Genomic DNA, 25,788 nt, shown 5'->3' with positions numbered 1-25,788 from the left:
ACGCACCAATCCCTCTTTCCTTCCCAAGGTTTGTTCAGTCAACAACATTAATCAATCCATTGAACTCCCCACGTTTTTCAAAAACCATTCCAATAAGCTGGAATATATGTTGCACAAGTTGGATGTTCATAGACAACTCAGATTCTATCTAGACAGAACGAAAGATCATAGAAAAGCAGACCAGCTCTTTATAGCCTTTGCGGACAACAAAATGGGCATGGCAGTGACGAAGCGTACTCTATCCAAATGGCTATCTGATTGTATTACCTTTGTTTATACTACTACTGATCAAAGTTTGCCCACCAAACCAAAAGGACATTCTACTAGATCAGTTTCCACATCTTTGGCTCATGCGGCCTGCCTACCTTTGGATACTATTTGTGCGGCCGCCACTTGGTCTAAACCACATACGTTCATCACTCATTACAAAGTGGATAGGATTTCCAGGGACAGGGCAACCTTTGGTTCCACTGTGCTCAAGAACGTTCTTCCGTGAGTCTCTCAGGGTCACGGAGCTAGGGACGCTACCCATGTGTAAGAACAAACGGCGAGATTGAACACTCTCACATAAAGAAGTTATGTCCTTACCATAACGTTCCATGTGGAGTGTTCATCTCGCCTTTGTTCTTACATTCCCACCCTCCCACCCTAAGGTCAGGAAGAACGTCCGGTTTAGAGGTCTGGTCTGGTTCTCCCGCTACTGGTGTCTCTCCATTGTGCTGCTGGTTTCAGTTACGCCCCTTGTATGAATGTATGTTTACAGTATTGTTGCTGGATTTGTTGATGTTTTGCAAACTAGATCTGAGGTAAGGGCAGAGGGAATTGTGGGAGATAGGTTGGTCTCGAGTTTCTTCTCAATGCAGAGCTTTGCTAAGCGGCCGACTCGGAGCCGAGGATCGGCTCCGCACCCATGTGTAAGAACAAAGGCGAGATGAACACTCCACATGGAACGTTATGGTAAGGACATAACTTCTTTTTGTAGCAGTTTTAGGTGGAACATAAGTACATGCCAGTGTAATCATCCTCTCTTGCCAGTAGCCACTTAGTACTACAAATCTACAATTATTATGTTTTTTGTTCTCTTCCATCACTATTGGAGCTCCTCTTGCAATTAATATAAGTACTCTTCGTTTCCTTTGCTCCAGGTATTCCACTGAATAACCATCCTGAAAAATCTTTCTTTATCAAATTCACATGTTCAGTTCTTTGTGCGTCTCTTGTAGCATAACTGTTTGCACTCTGCCTTTTTCGTATAGTTTACTACTCTTTCTTTTTTGTATTTTTAAGTGAAACCATTGGCCTTTAGATATTACAGAAAGCATCATTGTATTAAAAAGTTGTTGTTCTCACCTTTTATGTATAACAGCTTTTTTGTTAAATGTCTAGTTCCAGCTTGTGTGTTACATGCACACACTGCTTGGCAGGTCGAACTTTTATACAGTTGTTTCTTGTCATGTCCAATTGAGCCTATGTCACATCTTACAAAACTAAATTGAAAGCCCTCAAAAAAAAAAAAAAACCCCACCCCCCAAAACCTATTAATTTCATAGTAACATACAAAACTATGTATATCTTTCAAATATTGAAGATTTATCCTGTTAATAGGAACAAATGTCCCAGTCTGACAGCTACACTCAGACTTAAGTTAATCTAAAAGAAAAGTTATCCATGCTAACACTCGTGGTGCAGCTTGTGGCTTTACTAAGTGCTGTCTGGTTTTGTCTTATCTTTATAGCTTTCTCAGCTGGGAAAACACCTGAATGCTTACAGAAATCATTATCTCCTAGCCATTTTCTCTTTATCAGATTATAGTGAATTTCTCTTGATCAGATTGCCTCAGTGTACTGTTTGCTACTAAACATACATTTACTTGCTAGAAAAAAGCCTTCTAATATTCAATATTCTTTTTTATTTACTTGCTTTCTCTTAAAACTTACTAGATCAAGGTAAGGGCCTTAATCCAGTCACCCCCCTTCCAAGAATGAGGAAAAAAAGCACATTCATTTTTTTTCTCACGTTCTTTTAACCAGACTTTTTTTTCACATTGCAGTGCCCACATTTCTTGGAACTGAACAAGGAGAAAGAGAGAATGGAGAAGGAAAGAAAAAGAAAAACAGAAGCACCTATTTACAGTAGTATCTCCATTATACTTAAAACAGCTAAGAAAACATTACTTTACAGCATGCAAACAAAATAATCTGTTAAAAATAGGGGAGAGGAAGAGAAAGGAAAAAGTTAAGTAAAACATTTTTTCTTAATAGCACTAAGTGTTTTTCCAAACATTAATGACATGAAGTAGGGTATATACATTAGAGTCCCCCCATAAATCCAACAAAGCCCAAATGGCTTCCAGTATTTCCAGATTTTCTTGTTCTGTCATATTTCACAAATATAATTATTTCCTTGTAATCCCACTTTTGTCAATTTCCAAGTTGCTGATTTTATTCTTGTTCATGTCCCTCTCCCAAATCCTGTTTCTGCATCATTTCCAATGTATTCTAGATTATTCTAGTCAACTCTCATGCTCCCTTCCTTCTCTCCAGCATTTTCTGTTGGAACTTTGGAAAAAGTTTCACTGGGGCAGTCTTATTGTGGTCCTTATTAACCAGAACAAGAAGCAGAATTGCCTTCTGTTTCACAGCTCACTTTTTGTTGGATAAACTTTTGCATTTCCTCCTTAGAATGTACTGCATCAAAAATGATTATGTCCTTCCAAAGAATAATATTTTGAAGATAGCGGAGTACAGCAGTTTGAATTTCATGCCTGCTTGTCGACATTCCAAGAATAGTGGAATAAATCTGCCTGGTGTACAATAAGTAACCATTCTCCATAAACACTCTGCTGTCTCCCACTTTTAGCATTTTGTCTTTCTGCCACAGTTTTGTCAGAATCAACTCTTCCTCTTGGTAGGATTGCATCTTTATTATTAGGTCTAGGTTGCTTTCTCAAAAACAGGCTCTGAGCATACTGTGAGAATATCCAAAAAAAACTGCCACCAATTAATATGCGACGCCCATGCCCTGGCCCAGCAATCAAGGAGCCTCAGTCCTCACCACTAACACCAGAGAGGGTGTCTCGTATATGAGGAAACGATAACAAATACACACAGTAAAGTGCAATTTCCCCTTAAGAGCACACATAGATCACAGTCAGTCCAGGGCTGGTCACTGCCTTGGTCCCCAATAAGACTCCCCACTGGCACAGCCATAGGGTCCAGGTCTTAGCCTAGCTGGGCAAAATAAAATCTCCAGCACCCTCTTTGTCCAACCAGTGCTTTGTGTCCCTGCGCAAGTAGCTGACACATTTTGAGATAAGAGTTTACACAACCACACAGACACTTCTGGGGAAGGCTGGCACAGGTTCTTCAGCTGTGCCCCTTTTACCCAGACTATACGGTAGTAACTACTGCCACCACCCAGCTAATATTTATCAGCTACTCAAAGGCCCTTAAAGGGTGTCCAATTATTACTGTGCAATATTATTATCCAACTGGTAGATGTGACAAAACAGTCTCAAGGCTTATTAGAGTGACTTGGTACAGGATCCTTGTATACATGCAATGTACTCTTAGAGCTTAACTTATCTCTACACAAACCAGCCACAGTTGGGTTTTAAAATATTTAATAATAAATAATTAAAGCCACCAGACAATACTTTCTACTACTCAGTGCTAGTCAAAAGTTCAGAGATCACACAGAAATACTTAAAATAAATCAGTAGTACAGTTCTGACATCACAGAAAAAAACACTTAGTCTAAACTTTCTAATTCCTAGCTATTACTACAAGAAAAACACACTTCTAAAATAACTTACTTACATAGAGCAACAGGCAATGCTGTGAGTTGGATAGTCAGACAAAAGTGCATAATAATCTCTGGTTCTCACTGTTTAAATTGAAACTGCAGTTCTGCTAAAACATTACATCATGTCACACTTTCCTGGTGTTCCCAGGCTGACAGAAACTGCATTTACATTCTTTTACACTTAGAGCAGTAGGACATTCCACATGTAAATTCTGGTCATTAACTTTAGCCTTAAAACAATAGGCAGGAAGCCTTCATCTAGCCGGAATGAAGCCGACTTATAAACATCAAAGGCACTCATGAAATAATATTAATTTCAAAAGACCAACAAGAAATGCTTGACTTAGCTTTCTTTACAGCAGAGGGCAATGTTGCCACATTTTTTTTAAGTTCAACATTTCACAGTATTCACAAATTATGTACCAAATTCTATTTGACTAGGCTAGCAGCCTTCGCCCATCTCTACCAATCTTCACACATGGACATGCTGTCCCCTTTCAATTAACAATTCCTGCTGTGGAATACCAGTCCAGTTGCTTATTTGTGCGTTCATGAAATTAATACAATCTGTTCCTTCTAACTTCTCTGGTACAACTGAAAATCTCAGGTTTTCCATACATGCTCTTTCCTTTAATTGTATTATTTTTTTGTTTCTTGATCAGTCTCATATTCCACCAGCAATTTCTTCATTTTGACCTCTAATTTTTGCAGTTTTATCACCTCATCTGAATATCTGTTTAAAACGTTTTCCATTTTTTCCAGCCTTTTGTTATTTTAGTTGATATTCTTCATCAGTGTTTCATTTATTTTAATCAGGTCTGTGTGCAGTTGTCTGAACAGCTGCAGTACTTTCTCCAGTCAATGTTTTTTCCCTCACCTTTTGCAGCCGATTTTCGTGTAGGTCCTTTGTATTTCCTTTTCTCCTGGCATCCAGGTAGTGTATTTACTAGCCAGTTATTGACATTTACCCAGAAACACACAAGTCCACTGGCCTTCTCTGCTGAGTTCCTATTTTCACACTGGGAGAACTAGAATTACACTGTTACTCAATTTGCAGCCATCTTGGAAGTCCAGACATCACACAGATAGTTCTGTATGAATCTGGGTCTTTGGGTCTTTACCATCTTTAGGTATTAGAGCCACGACTGCATTTTCCCGGATGTAGATGCTTCCCCTTTTTTAAATATGTTTAAAAACTTCCAGATCTTTATTACTTTCCTCCCTCCCAGCTTCCAAACTTCCAACAGAATACCATGCATTTCTGGAGATTTTCCTGCACTGTTTTTATCTCATCTCCTCCTATCTTAACTGTTAATTGTTGAGCCTAATCTACTGCCAACCTTGGCATATTTAAGTGTTTCATAAATATTTCCATTTGTGCTTTTTCTTAATTCCCCTACTTCTCTGCTTTGTACAAATTTTCTGAAATGTCTCTAATACCTCTACAGTGTCTGTGGTTATTTTTCTTGTTGTAGTTTCCCTAAGTTTGATAACAATCCTTTCTACTTTCTGTTGCCTAAGTTGTGACAAAAGTTTTTGTGCTGTGGAGTTTTCAAAAAAAAAAAGGTTGCCCAACAGCAATCTTTCTATACTTATGCATATTATCCAGGCATACTCTTATTTTCTGTTCAACACTCTGCAGTTGTGCCTCCTCTTGTTCTGTGTGATTCTGCTTATTCCCTTACCCTTACTAAATAATTCTTGTCACTTCTTAACCAGGTCTCAAGCTCTTATTTTTAAACTCCACTTTCATTTTATCCCACTCATTAGCTATACCTTTTGGAGTACTTTCTGTCTTTCTTAATACCACCCAAATTTCCACTACCCATTCCTTAAATTCCTCTTTGAACAGGTAGGTTGGGAAGTGCCAGCATCCCCCATCTGATACTTGGAAGCATCAATCCGATCAGATGACTTTTAATGACAGGTTTTTAAATGCTTAGCAAAAAATAGTTTTATGAGCAATAAACACGTCTGTTTTTGGATGGAATAAAAAGTTTGAATATCTTTCAGTTTTATTTTCATTCTTAAATGTATTATCGTGTATTTTGTTAAAACATTCTGTTTACTCCTTCCTCAATGTATTCCTTTTCATCATAGTTTTCCTTGATATTGTTTAGTGGCAGTTCTTCATTTTTCATGGGTATGTTTTGTAATGTAATACTTTTTGCAGATGTAAGAAGCTTTATGAATATTACTCTACATACAAATCACATGTAAGAGAATTACTAGAATAGAAATAAGCATAATAAACTTCAAAATACCTCCTTCCCATTCCAAAAACAAGTTTAACCATTCCCATTGAGAGTTGTAAACTTCTTTTGCATGTGACAACTGCAACCTGCTGAATGATTTCTAAAATGACTACAAATGACATGTTCATGGTCTGCAATAAACAAACAGCACTCTTTGAATGAGCACGCATGTACCTCCCTTAGAAGCAAGGGTGAAATCGAGCACCATTCATTTCTGCAGTACTACACTACATATGGCAGTCATTTCAGTCATAATCTGGTTTACTGATTCATACAATGCATCGGTCGAGATTATGCCGATAAGGGTGACTGCATTTAGGGGTACAGAGAGCAAACAAGAGGGGCTGGAATTTATTGGAGGAAGATGGAAAAGAATCAAAGTATTGGAAACAAATAATGAGAGGGAAAGGTAATAGAATAGGAAGAGGCCGAGAAGGCATTTGAATTGCAAGTAAGTGATTGCCTTCCATGTCAGGTACTGATATCTGAGTGTACAGACAATGAGAAAGGGATAGAGGAATCCGAAATGAACAACCTGCTTGGTTAAGTTTTTAACTGAATCTAGAACAGAAGCTGCTGTTAAAAAGGGATATTTAGTAGGGCATATAAAATATTACACAACTATAGAAATAAAACAGAAGTAAGAAAAGATTGAGAAGAGAGATTAGATATGCAATTCACAGAAACAATGGAAGGATATCTGTATGGCTCCCAAATATGCAACAAACTCTAGGAGATTTAGGATTTTTGCTTGGAACTGTTTGTATAGGTATTTTTATACTCCAAGCAGACTGCAAAGCCTTTTCCTCGGGTAGATTGCAAATGTTGGATGTGTGATAGGGGCTCCGAAGATTTTTTCCTTCGGTAAATGGCAAACGTTGAAGGTGTGATATGAAAGGAGGGGGTAACTGGGAACATACGTTTTGAGAGTGTAACGAGTTGGCAGGCTTTAAAAATTCCCTACAGAGTACTCTCTTCAGAAATATTGGCTGAGCATATGGGTGTAACTAAGGAAATGATTTTTGAGCTGAGATACAGGAACTGAATTACCTAGATATAGTAAGGCCTTGTTAAGTTTAATTTTTGTGGCTGACGAAAAAGTAATTAAAAGAAGATGGAAGTCTAAACCAAATGTATTTGAAGTATTGACTATTGTAACTGAAATAAAAGAACTGGCAAAGAGACCTTTAGAAAAGGGTAGGAACAAATTGTATAGAAAAAAATGGAAATTGTGGGAAAAGATGCATGCAGAATAATGTTTTTTGAGGAGGAATGAAGTTTAAGGGGTAGCAGAAGTTGCTCGAGTTATGTAATTTTTATTTTTTGACTGCTGCTTATGATAATGATGCTCTGTTTGATATTTGTCAGGCATTTGTCCCTAAGACACTCCATAGCTGTCTATCAACCATTTCAGTTTATCTGGAAGTGTGACATCTGAAGCTTCCACCCTCCCTGAAGTTTAGCTGCCACTTTAGAAAAAAAGCTAAAGAAAGCATGTCTAGCAACCATTTCAGTTTATCTGGAAAAGTGACATCTGAAGCTTCCACCCTCCCTGAAGTTTAGCTGCCACTTTAGAAAAAAAGCAAAAGAAAGCACGTACTGAACCTGTTGCTGTCCAGCCTGCACTGGACATCTCCCTCTGGTTGTGTGAAGAACACGAGGACCGTCCAGTGGTAATGCCATTTCGCCCAGCACAACCCAGTTGGAAGCCAACATGGACCTGTCTACTTGCACGTCCACTGAGGCTGTTCATACATCTGGTACAGATGTAGAGGGGGGATATACAGCTGTTTATATCTGAAGGAAGTAGGGGGATTCCCCAAATTCTAGTTTGGGAAGAAGTGCCTAGTACCCTCCTTGAATCTATGCAGGGGTCTGAACCTCCTAAATTTGTTAAAGCAGGTGTTCTGTGGTGAAGTATCTGCACAGTGGGTGGTAGGACTTTACTCAGGGAGCTGTTTAATGCCATTGTGACCCTGAAACTCGCACAACAGTTGATCACTGAAGGAACTCTGGATTCTGATTCTTCTGATGAGTTGGATTCTGGTGAAGAATCGTTGGCATATTCCTCCAAATCCCCCCTCCGCTGGCCCGTGAGTCTGAGGAAAAAGATTCTTTGCACCCTGACTCTCCTTTTGAGGAATTATCCTTTGGGGGGGGGTACCGTGGTCTGTGTGATGGAGCACTTTTAAGTGGAATTGCTCCCAGGTTTCTTAGGTCCAAAAGAGATCTAATATATTGCAAATGGACTCCCCAAACCCTCTGCAATGCCTCCTGTCTTGGCTGCCCTTTTGGATACATTTACAGCAGGTTCTTAGGCTCCTGATTCTGAAATTCCAGCTGTCAAAAAGCCAAACCGATTTCATAAAGTTCCTGAGGATCATAAATACTAAAGTCCTTCATCTGATCCTGCTAGTTCCATGTCCACAGATAAGCATCTAAACTGCTTTCCTGTTCAAACGTTTACCTTCTGAGGACAGCTATGCTAAGGAGAGGTATTGGAAAAAGTGTATACTTCTGCTTCTGTGTACTTTAGGGCTATTAATTATCAGACCCATATGACTAGGTATGTTCAGTCTCTTTACTAAAGGGGGTGGACTGATGTTACTGATTCAGGCAGTAAGACTTCTGCTCTTTCTGTTCTGAGCTCTGCCTCTTGGGTAGCTGGCCATTCCATTAAATGCAGCTGGATCTGGGTCTGCCATGAGGACATACTCTTGGTTGCACCTTCAAGTTTTACTTGAGGACATTAAGGCCAATCTTTGATTCTCCCTTAGACAACCAAAATCTTTCTGGCACTGCTGCTACATTATTGTTTAAAACCCTTCAGGATAAGGGTAAGGTAATGCAAGACCTGAAGCAAATTTTTATTTCCCCTGTACCTAGGTTCCAGAAGAACTCTCCATCGAAGTCTTATTTTGTCTGTAGGTAGCTTTGACAACCTGCTAGGAGGAAGAGGGTTACTAAGCAGATTTCCTAGATAAACCCACTCAGAGTTCTAAAGGCCAAATCCCTTTTCCTGGCAACCTGTCTCTATCTGAGATCAGCTTTCCCTTCATGTACCAAAAATAAACCAACCAAGTAGGCAAAGGCTGACTTAAACCAAACACTGAATAAAATAAAAAATAGATAAGGCAGCCAAGCACAGCGAAAAAAACATCTATATATGTGTATATGTATATATATGTGTATATATATATATATATATATATATATATATATATATATCAAATATTTATTAAAATGGTAAGCACGTTTGTGCAGGGACTCTGCACTTCATCAGACCAGTTAGAAAATTAAAAACAGGGCCATTTAAATAATACAATCAATAAACCACTAATTAAAATAACAAACATCAGTGAATCAGTGCATGAGCCTTCAATACAGGCTTTAAAGGTATATAACCATTTAAACCTGATGCCTTGTGTGCTAAACTAACAATCCATTTAGTCTCACCTCATTCTAATTTGCTGTTAAGATCACCCCCTCTCTTATCTACACAAATCAACTGCAGAACAGAACAGATAAAATTACGTCCATTATTCTCTTGCACGTTTATATAGTGCACTAGTGGGATCTTTATTACAAATATATCCCAATGATCCAAATCTTCTTCTTCTTCTTTCGGCTTTTCCCGGTTAGGGGTCGCCACAGCGGATCATCTGTCCGCTCATTATTGGCAGTGGAGTTTTACAGTGTCGAGTTGCCAGCCCAGCGCCCAACCTTCCACAGAGGGCACACACGCACACACTCGCACCTAGGGCCAATTTAGAGTGTCCAATCTACCTACTGCATGTCTTTGGGCTGTGGGAGGAAACCGGAGCACCCGGAGGAAACCCATGCAACCACAAGGAGGACATGCAGAATCCGCACAGAAGGCACCCCAGCCGAGAATCGAACCGGAGAACCTCTTGCTGTGAGGCAGCAATGCTAACTGCTGCACCACATCCCAAATGATCCAAATAAGTTTTTTTAAAAGGACGTACAGTTTTGCCTATGTAGAAACGTGTGCAATCATTGCACCAGGCCAGATACACTAAATAAGAGCTAGTACAGTCTGCATAAAAGTTTGGAATAAACTTATAACCATTAGTGGGGTGTACAAAAAATTTTCCCTCCGAAATATATCTACATGCTCTACAAACCCTACATGGGATACGTACCCATCCTGACACTTTAACATTTTTACTCAGGCGATTTCCATAACATAGTTGTCTCTCTAATACCATCATCAGCCAATAGTATTGGCCAATTTTTAGGAATAACACTACACACCCTACTAATATGGGGTACTCTTCAGGTAGATCTTTTTGCCTTCCACTCTGAAGAGACAACTTCCCCAGTTCTATTCCAGAGTGCCCATGTCATCTGGCTTGGAGAGTGGACTCAACGCCTTTTTCTTGGAGAGAAATGTTTCTGTATGCATATCCTCCTCTTCCCCTGTTTTACAGGGTCCAGCACACGATCTTGTGGGGCACACTAAAATCTTGCTGTTTACTCCCTTTTGGCCCAGACAGCATGGATTCCCTCTTCTGTTTCACCTGGCCAGGGACAGCCATCACAAGTTAATCTCACGGGATGGATATTCTCACACAATACAAGGGGTTTCTCATTCTCCCTCACTTGTCCGTACTTCATCTGACACTTTGGGTGTTCAGGTTTTGATTCCTTTCAGACACCAGTTTTCTAAGGATGTGCTTTGGGTTTTTGGCAAGAGGCCAGAAAACCCACTATTATAAAATCCTTTGTGACTAAATGAAAGATATTTTCTATTTTGAGTCTCAAGCATGACCTGGACCTTCTTCAGTGGGGTCCCTACAGTCCTTATTTGTATGAGTTGCTCAATGTTGGTTTGGCATATTCCTCTCTAAAAAGTTCATTTGTCAGTCTTTTCTGCCTATCTGCCTCTCAGTCCACCTTTAGCTTACAGGTTTGAAGTCGAACAATTTTAAAAGGCATCCTTATCCTCCTCCTTGAGCCCTTGATTTTGTTCTTGAAAAATTTACCCTTTTTTGAGCCTGCCACCTTCTTCCCTGCAGTATTATGCTTGGGCGACTGTATTGCTGGTGGCTCCTACTTCTTCCAAGAGGGTCTCTGAACGTCAAGCACTCATGGCGGTTCCTCCTTTTTTGTTTTTTCAGAAGGACAGGGTGTCTCTTCATACCAGTCCTTCTTTTATGCCTAAGGTGGTTAATGATTTGTCCTTGAATAAGTGTATTTATCTTCCGTACTTTTTATTTCCTTCCACAATTAGTTACACACCTTGGATTTACATAAACAGTGCAGATATTACCTGGATAAGACAAAAATCTATTAGGAAATCTGAACAACTTTTCTTTCATGCCAAGAAATTGTTTGGCAGTCTGTAAGTAAACCATCTTGTTCTGGATTTACAAGGTCATTTGTTTTTGTTGTTGCTCCCATTGCCATGGTAAGCAGGTTTCCTCTTCTGTTATGCTCATTCTACCAAAGCAGTGGCATCTTCTGGTGCTTTTTTCAAGGGACTGTATGCTAGATCCATCTTGGAAGCTGCTACTAGGACTTCTGTTCATACTTTTTCTAAACTTTCGAGTTGGATGTCATTTCTTGATCCTTTTTGCCTGGGCTATTCTTCATGGGTTTGTGGAGGGCTCTTCTCTGTCTGTCTTCCTCTATACTTTCCAGTAGCTTCTGCAGTCTCCCAAGAGTAGAGTGCTACAACAGTGATGAGGAAGGACACACAGTTGTGTAAAATCTTACCTTAACAGCAGATGTCCTACTTTTCACTGCAGTATTGTGTCCCTCTGTCCTGCTCCCTATTATTTTTTGTTGCCCTACTTCTGGTCGAGGGGTCCCTCTTCCAGTCTCATTTCCTTCTCATTCGTATATATTAACAGAGGCATAGAGAAGAATGCATTAGCTAAACACACATTGCAGACTGACAGTGCACACAGGTTTAAATTTATGGTGATTGAAAGTATTCCTTTAAATGAACAAGTTGGGGGGGGGGGGCATCAAAAATAGAACAGAGTCCTCGAACTGAAATGGATTATTAGAACGAGACCTGCCACAGGGAGGGACCTTAATGATAAGATGTGTATTAAATCCATTTTACAGGCTAGGGAATTAGTTAGATAACATTTTTATATGATTTTTTAAACAATATGTTCAACCAATGTCTTTGAATATATCTCTAGTTAGGGCTTATTTATATATGTATTTTTTTATATTTATGTGTCATTTTTTCTTTTTAATAAACAGTTTTTTGTACAATTGGGATAAAATTTTTATTGAATAGACTGTATTTTAAAAATGAAGCACAACGATTTGGTAAATTTGTCTGACGACGTGGCATGGTATGCTGTGAAAGAGCTCACAATTATATTAGGTTTTTATTATAATTTGTGCTGTGGTTTTTACAAGGTGCTTGAAGATTGCAGATTTCTTTACAGGTGTCCATCTGGTAATCCTTCTAAATTACTGCCTACCACTACACTTCTTCCCTCGATAAGCCTTCTAAATTACTGCCTACCACTACACTTCTTCCCTCGATAAGCCTTCTAAATTACTGCGTACCATTACACTTCTTCCCTCGATAAGCCTAAATTACTGCCTACCACTGCACTTCTTCCCTCTGATAAGACTTCTAAATTACTGCCTACCACTACACTTCTTCCCTCGGATAAGCCTTCTAAATTACTGCCACCACTAAACTTCTTCCCTCGATAAACCTTCTAAATTACTGCCTACCACTACACTTCTTCCCTCGGATAAGACTTCTAAATTATTGCTTACCACTACACGTCTTCCCTCGGATAAGAAAAGCAGGACAATGGAAAGGTTGGGAAAGAAGGTCTATATTTCTGCCACCCTTGCTTTTCCTGCTATTAATTACCAAACTCATGTGACTAGATATGTTTTGTCCCTCCTTTCCCAGGCTACTCAAGCTTTTTCTAACCTTCAGGAGAAAACGTCTGCCTTGTGTTTCCTAGGGGCTTTCTGTCAGGTAGCTCACCATTCTGTTAAGTGCAGTTATGATGCAGCAGAAGCTTCATCTCAGGCTGCTGCTTCAGGATCTGTATTGAGGAGGCATTCCTGGCTAAGGCTTCAACCTCTGCCAGGTGGCATAAACGCTAAGTTGATGGATGCTCCTCTGGATAACAGTGGCTTGTTTGGTACTGCTGCTGCTTTTGATTTAAGTCCCTTGCAAGAGAAAGGCAAGGTTGTTACAGGACTTGAAACATCTTTTGGTTTCACCTGTGACAAAGTTCCAAAGGAATTATCTTTCCCAAACCACTGTATGTTTGTAGACATGCCCGTCTTCCTCCTAAAAGTAAGAACATGGGTAGGAGGGCTCTTCCACCTAAGATTTCTCATGTTTCTCCTGGTCAGAAGCAGCCCTTTCTTGACAGTCCAGGTCACATCTGACTATCCCATTCCTGACGGCCTCATTTCTCCTTCCACTCATGTTTCTCTGTCTCTCCCACTTTGGACAAACATAATGCAGGACTCTTGGGTTCTTTCTGTAGTTCAGCAAGGGTATTTCATGGTTTGGAAATTTCTTCCACAGCTACCTCAGGAACAGTTACATTTCTTCCCAGAGGTAGTTCAAGATCTGTTAAATCAGGGACCTATTGAAGAGGTTTCACAGCATCAAAAGGGAAAAGGGTCCTATTCAAGGATGTTTTTGGTGCATAGAAAAGGAGGGTCCTTGGAGACCCCTTCTGGATCTTTCTCACCTGAATAACTTTCTGAAGATACCTTCCTTAGGCATGCTATCTCGTCACATCTTGTTTTCTTTAATTTTTCCTTAGGCTTTCCTAGCTTCTCTTTGTCAAGGATGCCTACCTTCACATACCTATTCATCCACTTTTTCAGGAAATGTTTCTCTGTTGCTTCCTGGCATTTTCAGTTCTCTGCGTTGTCCTTTGGCCTCTCTACTGCCCCAAGGGTATTCACCAAATGCCTAGCTCCTGTTGTTGTTTCCTGCAGGCTTCAAGGCATCAAGTATTTCCTTACTTGGATGACCTCTTTCATGCATCTTCTCCAGAGACATTACAGCAAAATCTTTACTTTGCCATTACTCTCTTGCAAAGGTTGGGGTTCACAGTAAACTTCAAAAGGTTCTCTCTAACCCTTCTCAAGACCCTGTTTTCCTAGGATGCAGGATTCAGACCGTGCCTTTGGTGGCATCCCTGCCTCCGCCAAAGGCCTTGATTCTCCTTTCCTTCTTTCAAGCTCTTCTTCCTCTGATCTTCATCACAGCAAGGGAGTTTCTGAGACAGAAGGGTTTTATGGCATCCAAATTTCCCATGTTATCTCTAGCCAAACTCCATATGAGGAAATTTTAGTAGTTCCTGAGGTCAGTCTGGTAACAACATTCACACCCCCCCCCTAGAATTTACAGTTCCTCCTCTTCCTTGTCTAACGTGGGAACCTCATTGGTGGATTCAGCAGTTGTCTGTGAACCCAGGCTTTCCATTCCATCCACTTCTTCCATCTCCGTAACTGTTCACAGATGCTTCAGAGGTAGGTTGGGGAGCAGCCTGTGGAACAATGAAATTGCAGGGGTTCTGGTCTCCTGTTCAGCAGAAGGAGCACATCAACATCAAAGAGATGAGTGCTTCTGCTGGCGCTTCAGGCCTGCCATCCAGTGTATTACCTTACAGATGACATCACAGTCCTGTGGTATGTGAACAAACGGGGTGGGGGGGCAAACTCTTACCTCCTTTGCAGGCTTGCACTCATGGTATGGGAGTTTGCGGTAAAGCATCACGTGGCTGTTCAGGTGGTTTACATTCCCTCCAGTTAAAATTTTGTGACAAACACTGTGAGCAGATCCTTGACTCAGTTCCACTAATGGATGCCTCAGAGGGATGTGCTTCTGGAAGTTGCCCACAAGTGGGGTACTCCTCAGACAGATCTATTTGCCTCCCCTCTGAACAGACAACTTCCTCAACTTTGCAACAGAGTCCCAGGTCCTCTGGTTTGGAAGGTGGAAGTTCTCTCATTTTCGTTGAAGAGGACATTTCTTTATGCACCCCCCCCTTTCCTTTCATTGTGGAAATTCTGTTCAAGATTCAATAGGACAAACCCAAAATCTTGATGGTGGCTCCCTTTTGGCCAGTTCCCTCTTCTACTGCATTTATTCAAGGGGAATCATCACAAGTTACCTCATAGGGTGGACCTATTCACACAAGACAAAAGGTCCCTAATTCATCCCAATATGTCCACTCTTCAACTGACTCTGTGGGTGATAGGATTCTGATTCCTTATGGACACCTTTTCTCTGAGGATGTGCTTTGGGTTCTGCAGGAGGCTAGGAAACCTAGTACTAGGAAACCCTACATATCCAAATGGAAGAGGTTATCTGTGGTGTCTTTCAAGTAACCTGGATCCATTTTCAGTGGATGTTTTGTGGTCCGTTCTTTCTTGTGTGAATTGCTTACTTCTGGTTGGCCTTATTCCTCTGTTAAGTCCCACTTATCAGCTGTTTGTGCTTGTCTGCCGTTATCTCCTTCTTTAGCGTAAAGGTTTGAGGCAAAACTATTTTAAAGGGCATAATTCACGTTAGACCTCCCAAGAAGCCTGTTCCTCCTCCTTGAGATCTTCATTTTGTTTTGGGAAAATTGACTTTGTATCCCACATTCCTGTGCTAGAAAAGCAGAAAGAGTTGTGTATTGTTTGGTATTCCAAATTTATGCTAATTAGATGTCCACATTTTTGGCAGGATGTGTTTACTTTTCAAGGGGCCTTTGTACTTATTTTAATGAAAGCAGGTTAAGAAGTATGATTTTAGCTTCTGAGTCTTGAGTTAGCTCACTTTCTTTTGGCAAACCCTGTGCTGAAATGGAGTTGTACATCATATGCACAGCAACAGAGGTATTTAATGGATGCTATACAAGTAAGTAGCGCCTGTTATAATAGTCTGCAAGGAGAATAAACTTGATTAAAACAGGATGAGTCAAGTCAGTAGTTGCATGATTAACTTTTCTCTGTCTCTTTGCAGGGAAACTGCACATATGGTGAAAGATGTTGTTATTCTCACGACACAGGATTTTGTGCAGAGGAGGATAATCCGTGCGATCATCCTGCAACTTCAGAGGGGGACAAGAGATGTGAGGGTCCCACTCACTGTCCTGAGACTTCAGAGGGGGATAAGCAATGTGAGGATCCCGCTCACCATCCTGCAGCTGAGGAAGGGAATAAGCAGTGTGAAGGTCCTGAGTCACATACTGAGGCGTAGTAAATCCACCTGACTGGAGCACTACACAAAAAACTGTCTACAGATTGTCTTTTTTTAATCCCAGTCTTCGCCGCAGCTTTTTATTTATTTATTTTTTTCTTGACTAGGTGAAACGAAGCACTGTTAAGAACAGTGACTTCTACTGAACCAGACATTAAGACTATGTGAAAGTTTTTGCAGACATATGAAAAATTGTTTGCATTTTACCCTGTAAACTGAAACACTGTATTAAGTGTCACACAAACGAAAAGTTATCAGATAAGAGAATTCAAGAAATGATAAAATTCTTCAAGAAGTGACTGAGCAGCTGTGGAGACTCCCAGTTATCTAGATAACTGTATTTAGATGTGTATGCATTGCTACATGAATTCATGTAGCTCTGAATGTCAGCTAGAAGCAAATGATACCATGTACACAACGTATCTGCACCCCCCCCCCCATCTTAGTAATCTTAAATGTCATTGTAGTCAAGGGCCCTCATCCTGCCATTACTGCAGGAATTATGTATCTCTGAATATCGGCTAGAAGCAAATGATACCATGTACAGTACGTGTCTGCACCCCCCCCATCTTAGTAACATTAAATGTCATGGTAGTCACAGCCCTTATCCTGCCATTACTGCAGGAATTATGTATCTCTGAATATCGGCTAGAAGCAAATGATACCATGTACAGTACGTGTCTGCACCCCCCCATCTTAGTAACATTAAATGTCATGGTAGTCACAGCCCTTATCCTGCCATTACTGCAGGAATTATGTATCTCTGAATATCGGCTAGAAGCAAATGATACCGTGTACAGTACGTGTCTGCACCCCCCCCATCTTAGTAACATTAAATGTCATGGTAGTCACAGCCCTTATCCTGCCATTACTGCAGGAATTATGCATCTCTAAATATCGGCTAGAAGCAAATGATACCATGTACAGTACGTGTCTGCACCCCCCCATCTTAGTAACATTAAATGTCATGGTAGTCACAGCCCTTATCCTGCCATTACTGCAGGAATTCATGTAGCTCTGTTTGTCAGCTAGACGCACATAATGCTGTGTACAGAATGTTTGCATTCCCCCATAACACTGTTAAATGTCATGGGAGTCGTGACACGTGGCAAACTGCACATGTATATGCACACACACACACCCTGTTATTAGGCTTCCCAGTGCACTACTTTACATGAATTCTGGAGCGAGTCCTACAACTCAGTTGTGCTGTCATACATCCACTTAAAAGAAATAAGCACGGAGTCCATAATGGAAGTATATTTGGAGGCTGGGTGTCAAGTACATAAAGCCAAAAAGCTTCGTTATAAATTATTTTTGTTTTTAATAAACTGGGAGAAAATTGCTTTCAGTAGTTTTCTTTTAAAAACAAACTGGGGTAAAATTGCTTTCACTATGTGAATATGTACATTTAAAATCATTAAAGCAAAAAGTGATGCTTTGTCACTGTTACTTAACTTCTTTCCATGTTATTTTTTTTTCTTTCTTCTGAAAACCCAAGGGGGAAAAAGCTCTGGTAAGACTGTTCACTGTATCATTTATACTGCAAAATCATGATATACTACATGACCACAGCATATTTAAACTACCAAGAGTTTCTCTGCCTTATAATATATTCCAAGTCAGTAGTCCATGTGCTGTTTTGCCAAGGCTCCTGACTGAGCTATCAAGTGATACAACAGTATGTGCATGAATGTTTCAGTCCGTGCCTTTTTGGTCTGCTTTAACTGCATTGAAATGGATAGTACAGTTTTGTAAGTTGGCCGTACCAAAACAGTAGACGTGATCACTGCTGCAGTAGCCTTAGCTATATGGATTGTATCCTGCCAAGGATATAACAGTTGGTCATTTTCCAAACCTTCATGGCACCTTCCTTGCACTCAAACTGTCAAGCAGCTCAAGCTGACCTGACATAAAACAGGTTTTAGTGTAAAGCCCTTCAGAGCTTTCCAAACAGCAAAGAGACTGAGCACGAGCCCAGACAGGATAATGCTAGGAACAACAAAAGTAAATGTGCACACCAAGGTATCAAAAAAAACAGCAAAAAACAAGGGCAGTGGAGCAGCTACTATGGCACTGATCACTCAAACATCTAAGTTCAGCTAACACAACTGTACTATGTTCATCCTATTAATCACTCCTGCGATAGCATTAGTTGTATGGGTAGATTACCATTGCTAACTACATTTGGGAAGTGGAAGGAGGAGTCCAGGACCTCCTGGAGAATGGTCCTAGCAAAGCTTAATCTGTAGTTACAGAAGGAATCAAGCTTATAGTACTTTGTAAAAATATGCATGGAGGACCAAGTAACAGCCTCTGCAATATTTCTAGAGTCTAACTCCTTTCCAGAAATTCATTAATGAGGCCAAGATCCTGGCAGAGTGAGATTTCACCCTGCCTGGAATATATTTGTTATGGTGAGCATAACAAAAGGTAATAGCCTTAAACAACCATTTGGAAATGGTTTGTTTTGACACAGGTTGTTCCTTCTTACCTTCACAAGAAATAAACAATTGATCTGAAAGATTTAGTTCTGCCAAGATAGTACACGAGTTGACTGCAGACATCCATGCTATGCTGTGCAGTATCCTTTCTCCCTCATTTTTAGGTTCAGGAAAATAAACTGGGAGATGGGTAGTTTAACTTAAACATGGCTAGCACTTTAGGTGTAAAAGCATTTGGTTCCCAAAGAAACCTTGTCCTTTTGGAAAATGAGATAAGGTTGAGTCATCATAAGAGCTTGCAACTCAGATACCCTTCTTGCAGAGGTCAGAGTAATCAGTAAAACCATTTTTCATGTTAGGAACCTCAAGTCAGCCAGGTTAGCTCAAATAGAGCAAGTGTTAGAACTTCTTTAACACAAAATTAAGTTACAAGGAGGGGCCATCACTTTACTTGAAGTCCTCTTATGCAAAACTCCTTTCAAGAACATTTTGACATGAGACTGCCTTGAAAGAGCAGGGTCCATGGGCAGACATGCTGAAATGGTCAATTAAATGAAGCTTGATAGAGGAATAAGAAATGCCATAAGATAGTAACGCACACAGATGTTGTAAAACTAGAGAACAACCAGCTCTGAATAGGTCTCGATTATGATGTTGGCACCGACTAGAAAACCTTTTCCATTTACTAATGTATGATTTTCCAGTAGCAGTCTTTCTTGCCTTCGTTAGTACCTGCTGGATGTCCTCAGTAAATAGGTGCCTAAAAGGAATTAAGATCATAGCATTCAGGCAATCAGTTGAAGATGATTGATGTCAACGTGGAAACAAGCACCTCTGTTGTTTTGTGAGTAGATCCAGTCTGTGAGATAGGTTGTGATGATTGCCCCTGGCTATTTCCAAAAGAAGGGTGAACCACAGTTGCCTGGGCCAGAAGGGTGTCACCACAGTGATCTTGGATGATTCCTTCTGAATCTTCAGATGTATCCTGGATATTAGTGGAAAGGGTGGTAAAGCATATAGGAACATTCGTGTCCAAAGAAAAGCAAAAAATCTGTCTTCCAGGCTTTCTTGCATGGAGTCCTGGAACAGAATCTTGTCAGTTGATTGCTCAAAGAGGAGGCAAATTGGGTGTACTTGAGGAACTCCCCACAGATGAATGAAATGTTTTGAAAGATCCCCTAATTTAGTTTCCATTCATGAGGGCCTGCCCTGGTCCTGCTCAGCTTGTCTACCGTGCAGTTTTGCTCTGACGGAATGTAGTATGCCTGTAGAGTGATTTTGTGCTGTGAAGCTGTATCCCAAGCTAGTCTGCAGAGGGGGTATGACCTGGTTCCCCCTTGCTTGTTAATATGCCTCATGACTGTGGTTTTGTCTGTAACTACTTGGAAAGGTCCCAGGGAGTTGAGTGCCTTGATCACAGTAAACATCTCCTTGATATTTGTGCTCGAGTCTGTCCTTGGTGTCTCGCACCCTCTGCGCTGTTATCCCTCTTGAAACTGCTCCCCAAGCAAAGTCCAAAGTGTCTGTGATTACTGACTGCTTTGGAGTAGGGAGGGAGAAGGCGAGACTTGGATTTAAGGATATCTGTCGTCTACCAAAAGATTTCTCTTCCGGCAACCTGAGCACTGGGATTTGAAAAGGTAAAGGGTGTTGATGCTGAGACCAAAGAGATTTTGGATACCACTGTATCTTTCTCATTTGGAGTCTTGTCAGGGGTATCATGAGAATCATAGATGCCAGGAGACCCAAAATCCTGAGGTATTCTCTCACTGTGACCAAAGTCTGAGTGGAAATCTTTAGAAACAGCTCCAAATAAAGACTTATTTTGTCCTGTGGGAAAAAAGCTCTCTAAACTGTGTAGCTGACGTCCCCAGAACTCAGTCCTCTGTGAAGGGAATAAGGAAAGACTTTTGAATGTTCTCTTGGAATCCCAGCCTGTGTAACAGATCTCTCATCCAAGAGAGAAATTCCTGACACTTTGAAAAAGACTCCACAAAGATGAGCAGGTTGTCTAAATATGGAAAAAATGTGCATACCCTGTAGCCTGCAGTGAGCTATAACTGGAGTGAGATGGTTTATGAACGCACTTGGTGCAGTGAATAGTATAAAGGGTAAGGCAGAGAACTGATAATGTGATTGAGACACACACAACCTTAAATGTCTGAAGTCTGGATGAATAAGGATGTGATGAGCATAGTGTTACCAGGAAACTTGAAAGAAGAGAAGGAGGCAACAACCTTCCTTTTTTAAGACTTTTATTATAGCTTCACATTTATACCAGTGACATAGGTGCACAGATATTATTAGAAAATCAAACCATACTAATGTTTTTTTTTTATTTTCATGAGTTATACATGTCTTCTTTTTAACAATTTTCATTCGCTCCAACATTACATAAATAGTTAATTTTCTGCCTTCCGTAAAACCAAATTCCGCCTGAATACTATTCTGCATGTATTGTTCCCACAAATTCAGTTTAGTTTTGAAATTTGCTCTTTCCCTTTTCTGAAGATCCCATATCCAGTTGTTTCATCTCCTTTATTGTATTCAGTATTTCAGTTAGTTTAGATTTTGATTTCCATTTTCTAGTAAGTGCTTTTTTTTGCTAGAGCTGTGGTGGTGCAGCAGTTAGCGTTGTCGCCTCACAGCAAGAGGTTCTCCCATTCGATTCAGTCTGCATGTCCTCCCCATGGTCGAGTGACATTTAAAGACATGCAGGTAGGTGTGTGTGTGTGAATGGGTGTGCCTTCTTTGAAGGTTGGGCGTCGGGCTGGCAACTCAGCACCGTAACAAATTCACTGCCAGTCATTAGCGGACTTGGAGTTCTGCTGTGGCGACCTCTAACCAGGAAAAGCCGAAAGACTGTAGTTTAGTAAGTGCTTTTTTTGCAGCCTGTAGAATTAAGCATATGATGACTTTACTGTGTTTGGGAAAATCAGATCCAATATCCTGGCTCAAAAGAATAATTTCCTTAGTTATAATCATTTGCTCCCCCAATGTTTCTGAAGAAGCATTCTGTAGGGAATTTTTAAAGTCTGTCAACATGCTTCATTTCCCAAAAAAACATGTTCCCAATTGTATTTCTAGCATTTGCGGTCTACCTCAGGAAAAACATTCTGAAGTCTGCTTAGGGTTTAAAAATACACAAACACTTCCAAGAAAAAATCCCAAGTCTTCTGGACTTTGTTCATACTTGGGAGTCATACAGATGTCCTCCTACTTTTACTTTTTAAGTTGCATTTTCAGTTTGTCTTCCCGATCTTTTCTAACCCTCTGTGACTGATGGTTAGAGTTATTGTGCAGTATTTTGTATGCCTTAGTAAATATCACTTTTTAACAGAAGTTTCTGTTATCGATTCAGCTAGCAACTCTACTAGACCCGGTCTTTCACTTAGCACTCCCCTTTCTCCTGGGTCCCTGTTAATTTGATGAAGCTTTAGCTTGTCGAACTACAAAAGATCGACAGCTAAAGATCAAAAGAGCCAAACCGCGAACGGCCAGCTAAGCAAATTTTTTCTCAGGGAAAGAATTTGCTTGGCTGTTAATGGGAATTTGCCCGTTCCCCGATGTGGAGCGATCTCTGAGTTAGTATAGTTAGTTAGGGGAGGTGGGGGGCGAGGGGCAAAGCCCCCACTTAATTCAGGTTGAAAGGTGTTTGTTTTGTGTAATGGCCAAGCAAATTCTTTCCATGTGAAAAAATTCATTTAGCTGATTGTTTGCAGTTTAGACGTTTCGATCTTTAGCTGTCGATCTATTGTAGTTCAACAAGCTAAAGTTTCGTCAAATTAATAGGGACTCTTTCTCTTTACTTGTACTGTTTTATTAATCCTTCATAGGACAGCAGCCTCTTAATGCTGTACAAACTTCTGCTTGGCCTCATCCCACTCTGTTACCTTTCCCTCAAGTTATTTTCTACCAGTGCCTTGGTTCGTTGTTACTTTTCTCCAGTAAATTGTAGTCTCCTCTTACCTATTTTCTGTACCTGTAGTTGTACTGATTGGAAAAATCAACTTTTTCTACTCCCGCATTTGCTTGCATCATAAAATACTTTCTTCTACTTTATGAATGTAATATTCTGTATGATATAATATTCTGTATAATGGTTATTATTCGCCATAAAGACCTGCATCCAAAATCACGCTCTCTTTATTCGTTGAACCTCCCATTATGTATGTATGCCTTAACTGCATAGCTCAGAAGTATCCCTTCAAATCGGGTAATCCTAAACCTCCCTGTTCTTTAAGGAGAATCAACTTATTCCATTTAACTCTTGACCTCTTCCCCTCCCAAACACATTCCTTCAACTGTTTATCATCATCAACAGCTTCTCCTCGGGTTAATAAAAAATAAGGGACTAAAACATTTTCACTGCTTGTATTTTGTTATCTATGTCCATAGTCTAGAGCTTCCAGCTTCACAGTTTTTGTATCATCTTTAGTCTCTTCCCACAAATCCCTTAGCTGCCTAATATAATCCTTACATCTAAATACTTCATTTTATGTCACCATAATATGGGTATTGTTGAACCAATTAATGTGTAGGTACATTGTTTATATCTATAGCCTTTGTTCCATTTTCATTTATTTTATCTCATGAAAAGACTTTAAATTCTTTGAAAATGTTCTACACTAAAATATCTTTTCTGGATTTACAAAGTACAAAATAATGTCATCTGGTAATAAAGCTAACTTTTCTTGATTACCAAGCCAGTCTTATTCTTGAATTTGTGAGTCCTTTATTTTTTTGCCAGTGGTCCTAAATATAAAATAAAGGGGAAAGATGACACCCCTGCTGTGTAACACAGCTTGCTGAAGAGGAACACTCCCACCTTAATTCTTGCCTATGATCTTTCATGTGTCCTCCTAATTAACCTATTATTCTTTCAGGGAATGCAAGTGCTGGTGTTGCCCTGCTCACAAAATCCCAGGTGACTCTATAGAATACTTTCTCTGCATCAAGACCCACCAACAATAGTGGGCATTTTTTAATACTCTTGTATCGTCATTGTTTTATTAGTGTTAAACAATTGGCTCCCCTCCACAAAACCACATTGTTCGATAGTTGTCTGTTGTGGCAAAACCTTTGTCATTCTGTTAGCGAGTATAGACATAAACACTTTATAATTATGGTTTAAAATGATAGGTGTCTGTATGAAACTGTCTGAAAGGTCCTTACCCTCTTTGGTTAATACAGCCACTACAGCTTTCCTTCCAAGATGGCTGTAGTTAAACATTTTATTATGTTCTTTCCCATCTTCCACAGGAACACTGTTTGCTCCTGGCGAGTTCACTGTAGGTTGATTATGCATCACTGTGTTCATTTCAGCTCTTCCTATATTAGCTATGTCTCACTTTTTGTAACCTTGGCATAATTAAAACTTTTATAAATGTTTCCATTTGCCACTTATTATTTTCCACATTGTTATGCTTTATACAATTTTTCATGTTTTCCAAAATGTCTCTAATATCTGTATTGGCTCTGTGATTATTTTTCTTGTTGTAGGCTCCCTAGGTTTAATGACAAGCCCTTATGCTTTCTGTTGCATAAGTCATTGTGTTAAATATTTTTCTGCTCTGGAGTAGTCAAGAAACAATTGCTTAACAGTAAATATTTCTACCTTTAGCACCCTGCAGTTGTCCTGATGTTCTGTAAGATTACCCATTAATCTGCCATACTTTTAACCTTTGTCAACCCTTCTAAGTAATTCTTTTACTTCCCCCATATCTCTCTTTTATTTCTACCATGTTTTTACATTCAGTTTTCATTTTATCTCACTTACCAGTTATCCCTTCTAAAGAAATGTCTGTTTTTCCTTAATTTTGAAATAATTTTCACTACTTATGTCTTAAATTCTTCTATTTCAACTGATAAGTGGGAAAGCACCAGTGTCTCGTTTTTACTTTCATTTACCTGCATCTTTGTTTTTATTGGTACATAATCTGAAACAGCAATTGGATGTGTCGGTGCTTTCGATTAAGTACACATATTCCTGTGAAATATAATTCCCATCCAGTCTAACTCCATAATTGCACATTGGGGGATATGTAAATTCTGAGTTCCTATTATTGAATTCACATTTTGCATATCAAATGTTCACATATATTTCTTCAGATGTCTGCCTTCTTTTGTTATATTTTACCATGTTGCCCCCCCCCCCAAAATAAATCCTCACTGTTGCAAATCAAACTCCAGTCCCTACCCATAAATAATAATCCCTTCTAGAAGCTTATTTTCTTCCAAAAATCTCTTGAGCTTCAAAACCAGCATTAAGTGGAATATAAATATATGTCAGCACAATCCTCTTCCCTTGTCAATAATCTGTTACTGCCACACATTTAGCATTACTGTATTTTTTTTTCTTCTCGCGTTATTGGAACTCCTTTAGCAGTCAGTATTACTCTTTGTCCACTATCCCTAATATTCTCCTGAATGTCCATTCTGAAATCATTTCTGTGCTAAATTCATATGCCCATTTCTATCCAAATGTGTTTTTCTGCAACATTTCTGTTTGCACCCTTCAGTCCTTAATGTAATGTAACTCTGCTTTTTTGTCTATACCTGTAAGGCCATTTACATTTCATGATACTATGGGTAAAGAAGACATTATGATAGAAAGCTGTCGCTCTCACTTGTTATCCATGACAATTCTTTTGAATGTATTTTGCCAACTTTTAACATACGTGCACACACTAATGCTTGCAAAGCTGATCTCTGTTGTTGTTTCTTCTTATCTCCATTTGAACCTATGCCACATTTTTCAATACTTTTGATTCAGTGAAAACCCTGAAATAAAAAGTTACGTAGATTTTTTAGAACCCACCATCCCTTTTTAATTTACAAGCATACAAAGCTATGTACATTTTCAGTAAATGAAGTTTACCCAACTATTGCCTCAGACTGAGAGCTGCACCCACAGGCATTACCTATTCTAAAATTAAGGTTACCCATGCTAAAGCCTGTGCTCCCACTAACATTAATTGCAATCTGTCCTTTTCATATCTCTGTTCCCTCCCAGATGTGAAAAATAGCTTGCATGCTTTCAGTAAACATTAACATTTGA

At 39.7% G+C, this 25,788-nt stretch overlaps 1 protein-coding gene across 2 annotated transcripts in view; it reads left to right on the top strand.

Annotated features, from left to right (window-relative positions):
• The window catches only part of TRMT1 (tRNA methyltransferase 1), a 733,367-nt gene extending 715,626 nt beyond the window's left edge, over positions 1-17,741 (top strand). For both annotated transcript variants that reach the window (XM_044084732.1, XM_044084733.1), the window contains exon 17: positions 16,048-17,741. In XM_044084732.1, coding sequence (XP_043940667.1) covers positions 16,048-16,284 — 237 coding nt within the window. In that variant the 3' untranslated portion in view covers positions 16,285-17,741. The remainder of the gene's footprint in view (positions 1-16,047) is intronic.
• Positions 17,742-25,788: the final 8,047 nt, after the last annotated feature.

The sequence above is a fragment of the Protopterus annectens genome, chromosome 9.part0 (assembly GCF_019279795.1).
Source record: "Protopterus annectens isolate FY-2018-M chromosome 9.part0, PAN1.0, whole genome shotgun sequence".
Taxonomy (NCBI): Eukaryota; Metazoa; Chordata; order Ceratodontiformes; family Protopteridae; genus Protopterus; species Protopterus annectens.
This window is presented reverse-complemented; position numbering and strand designations above follow the sequence as displayed.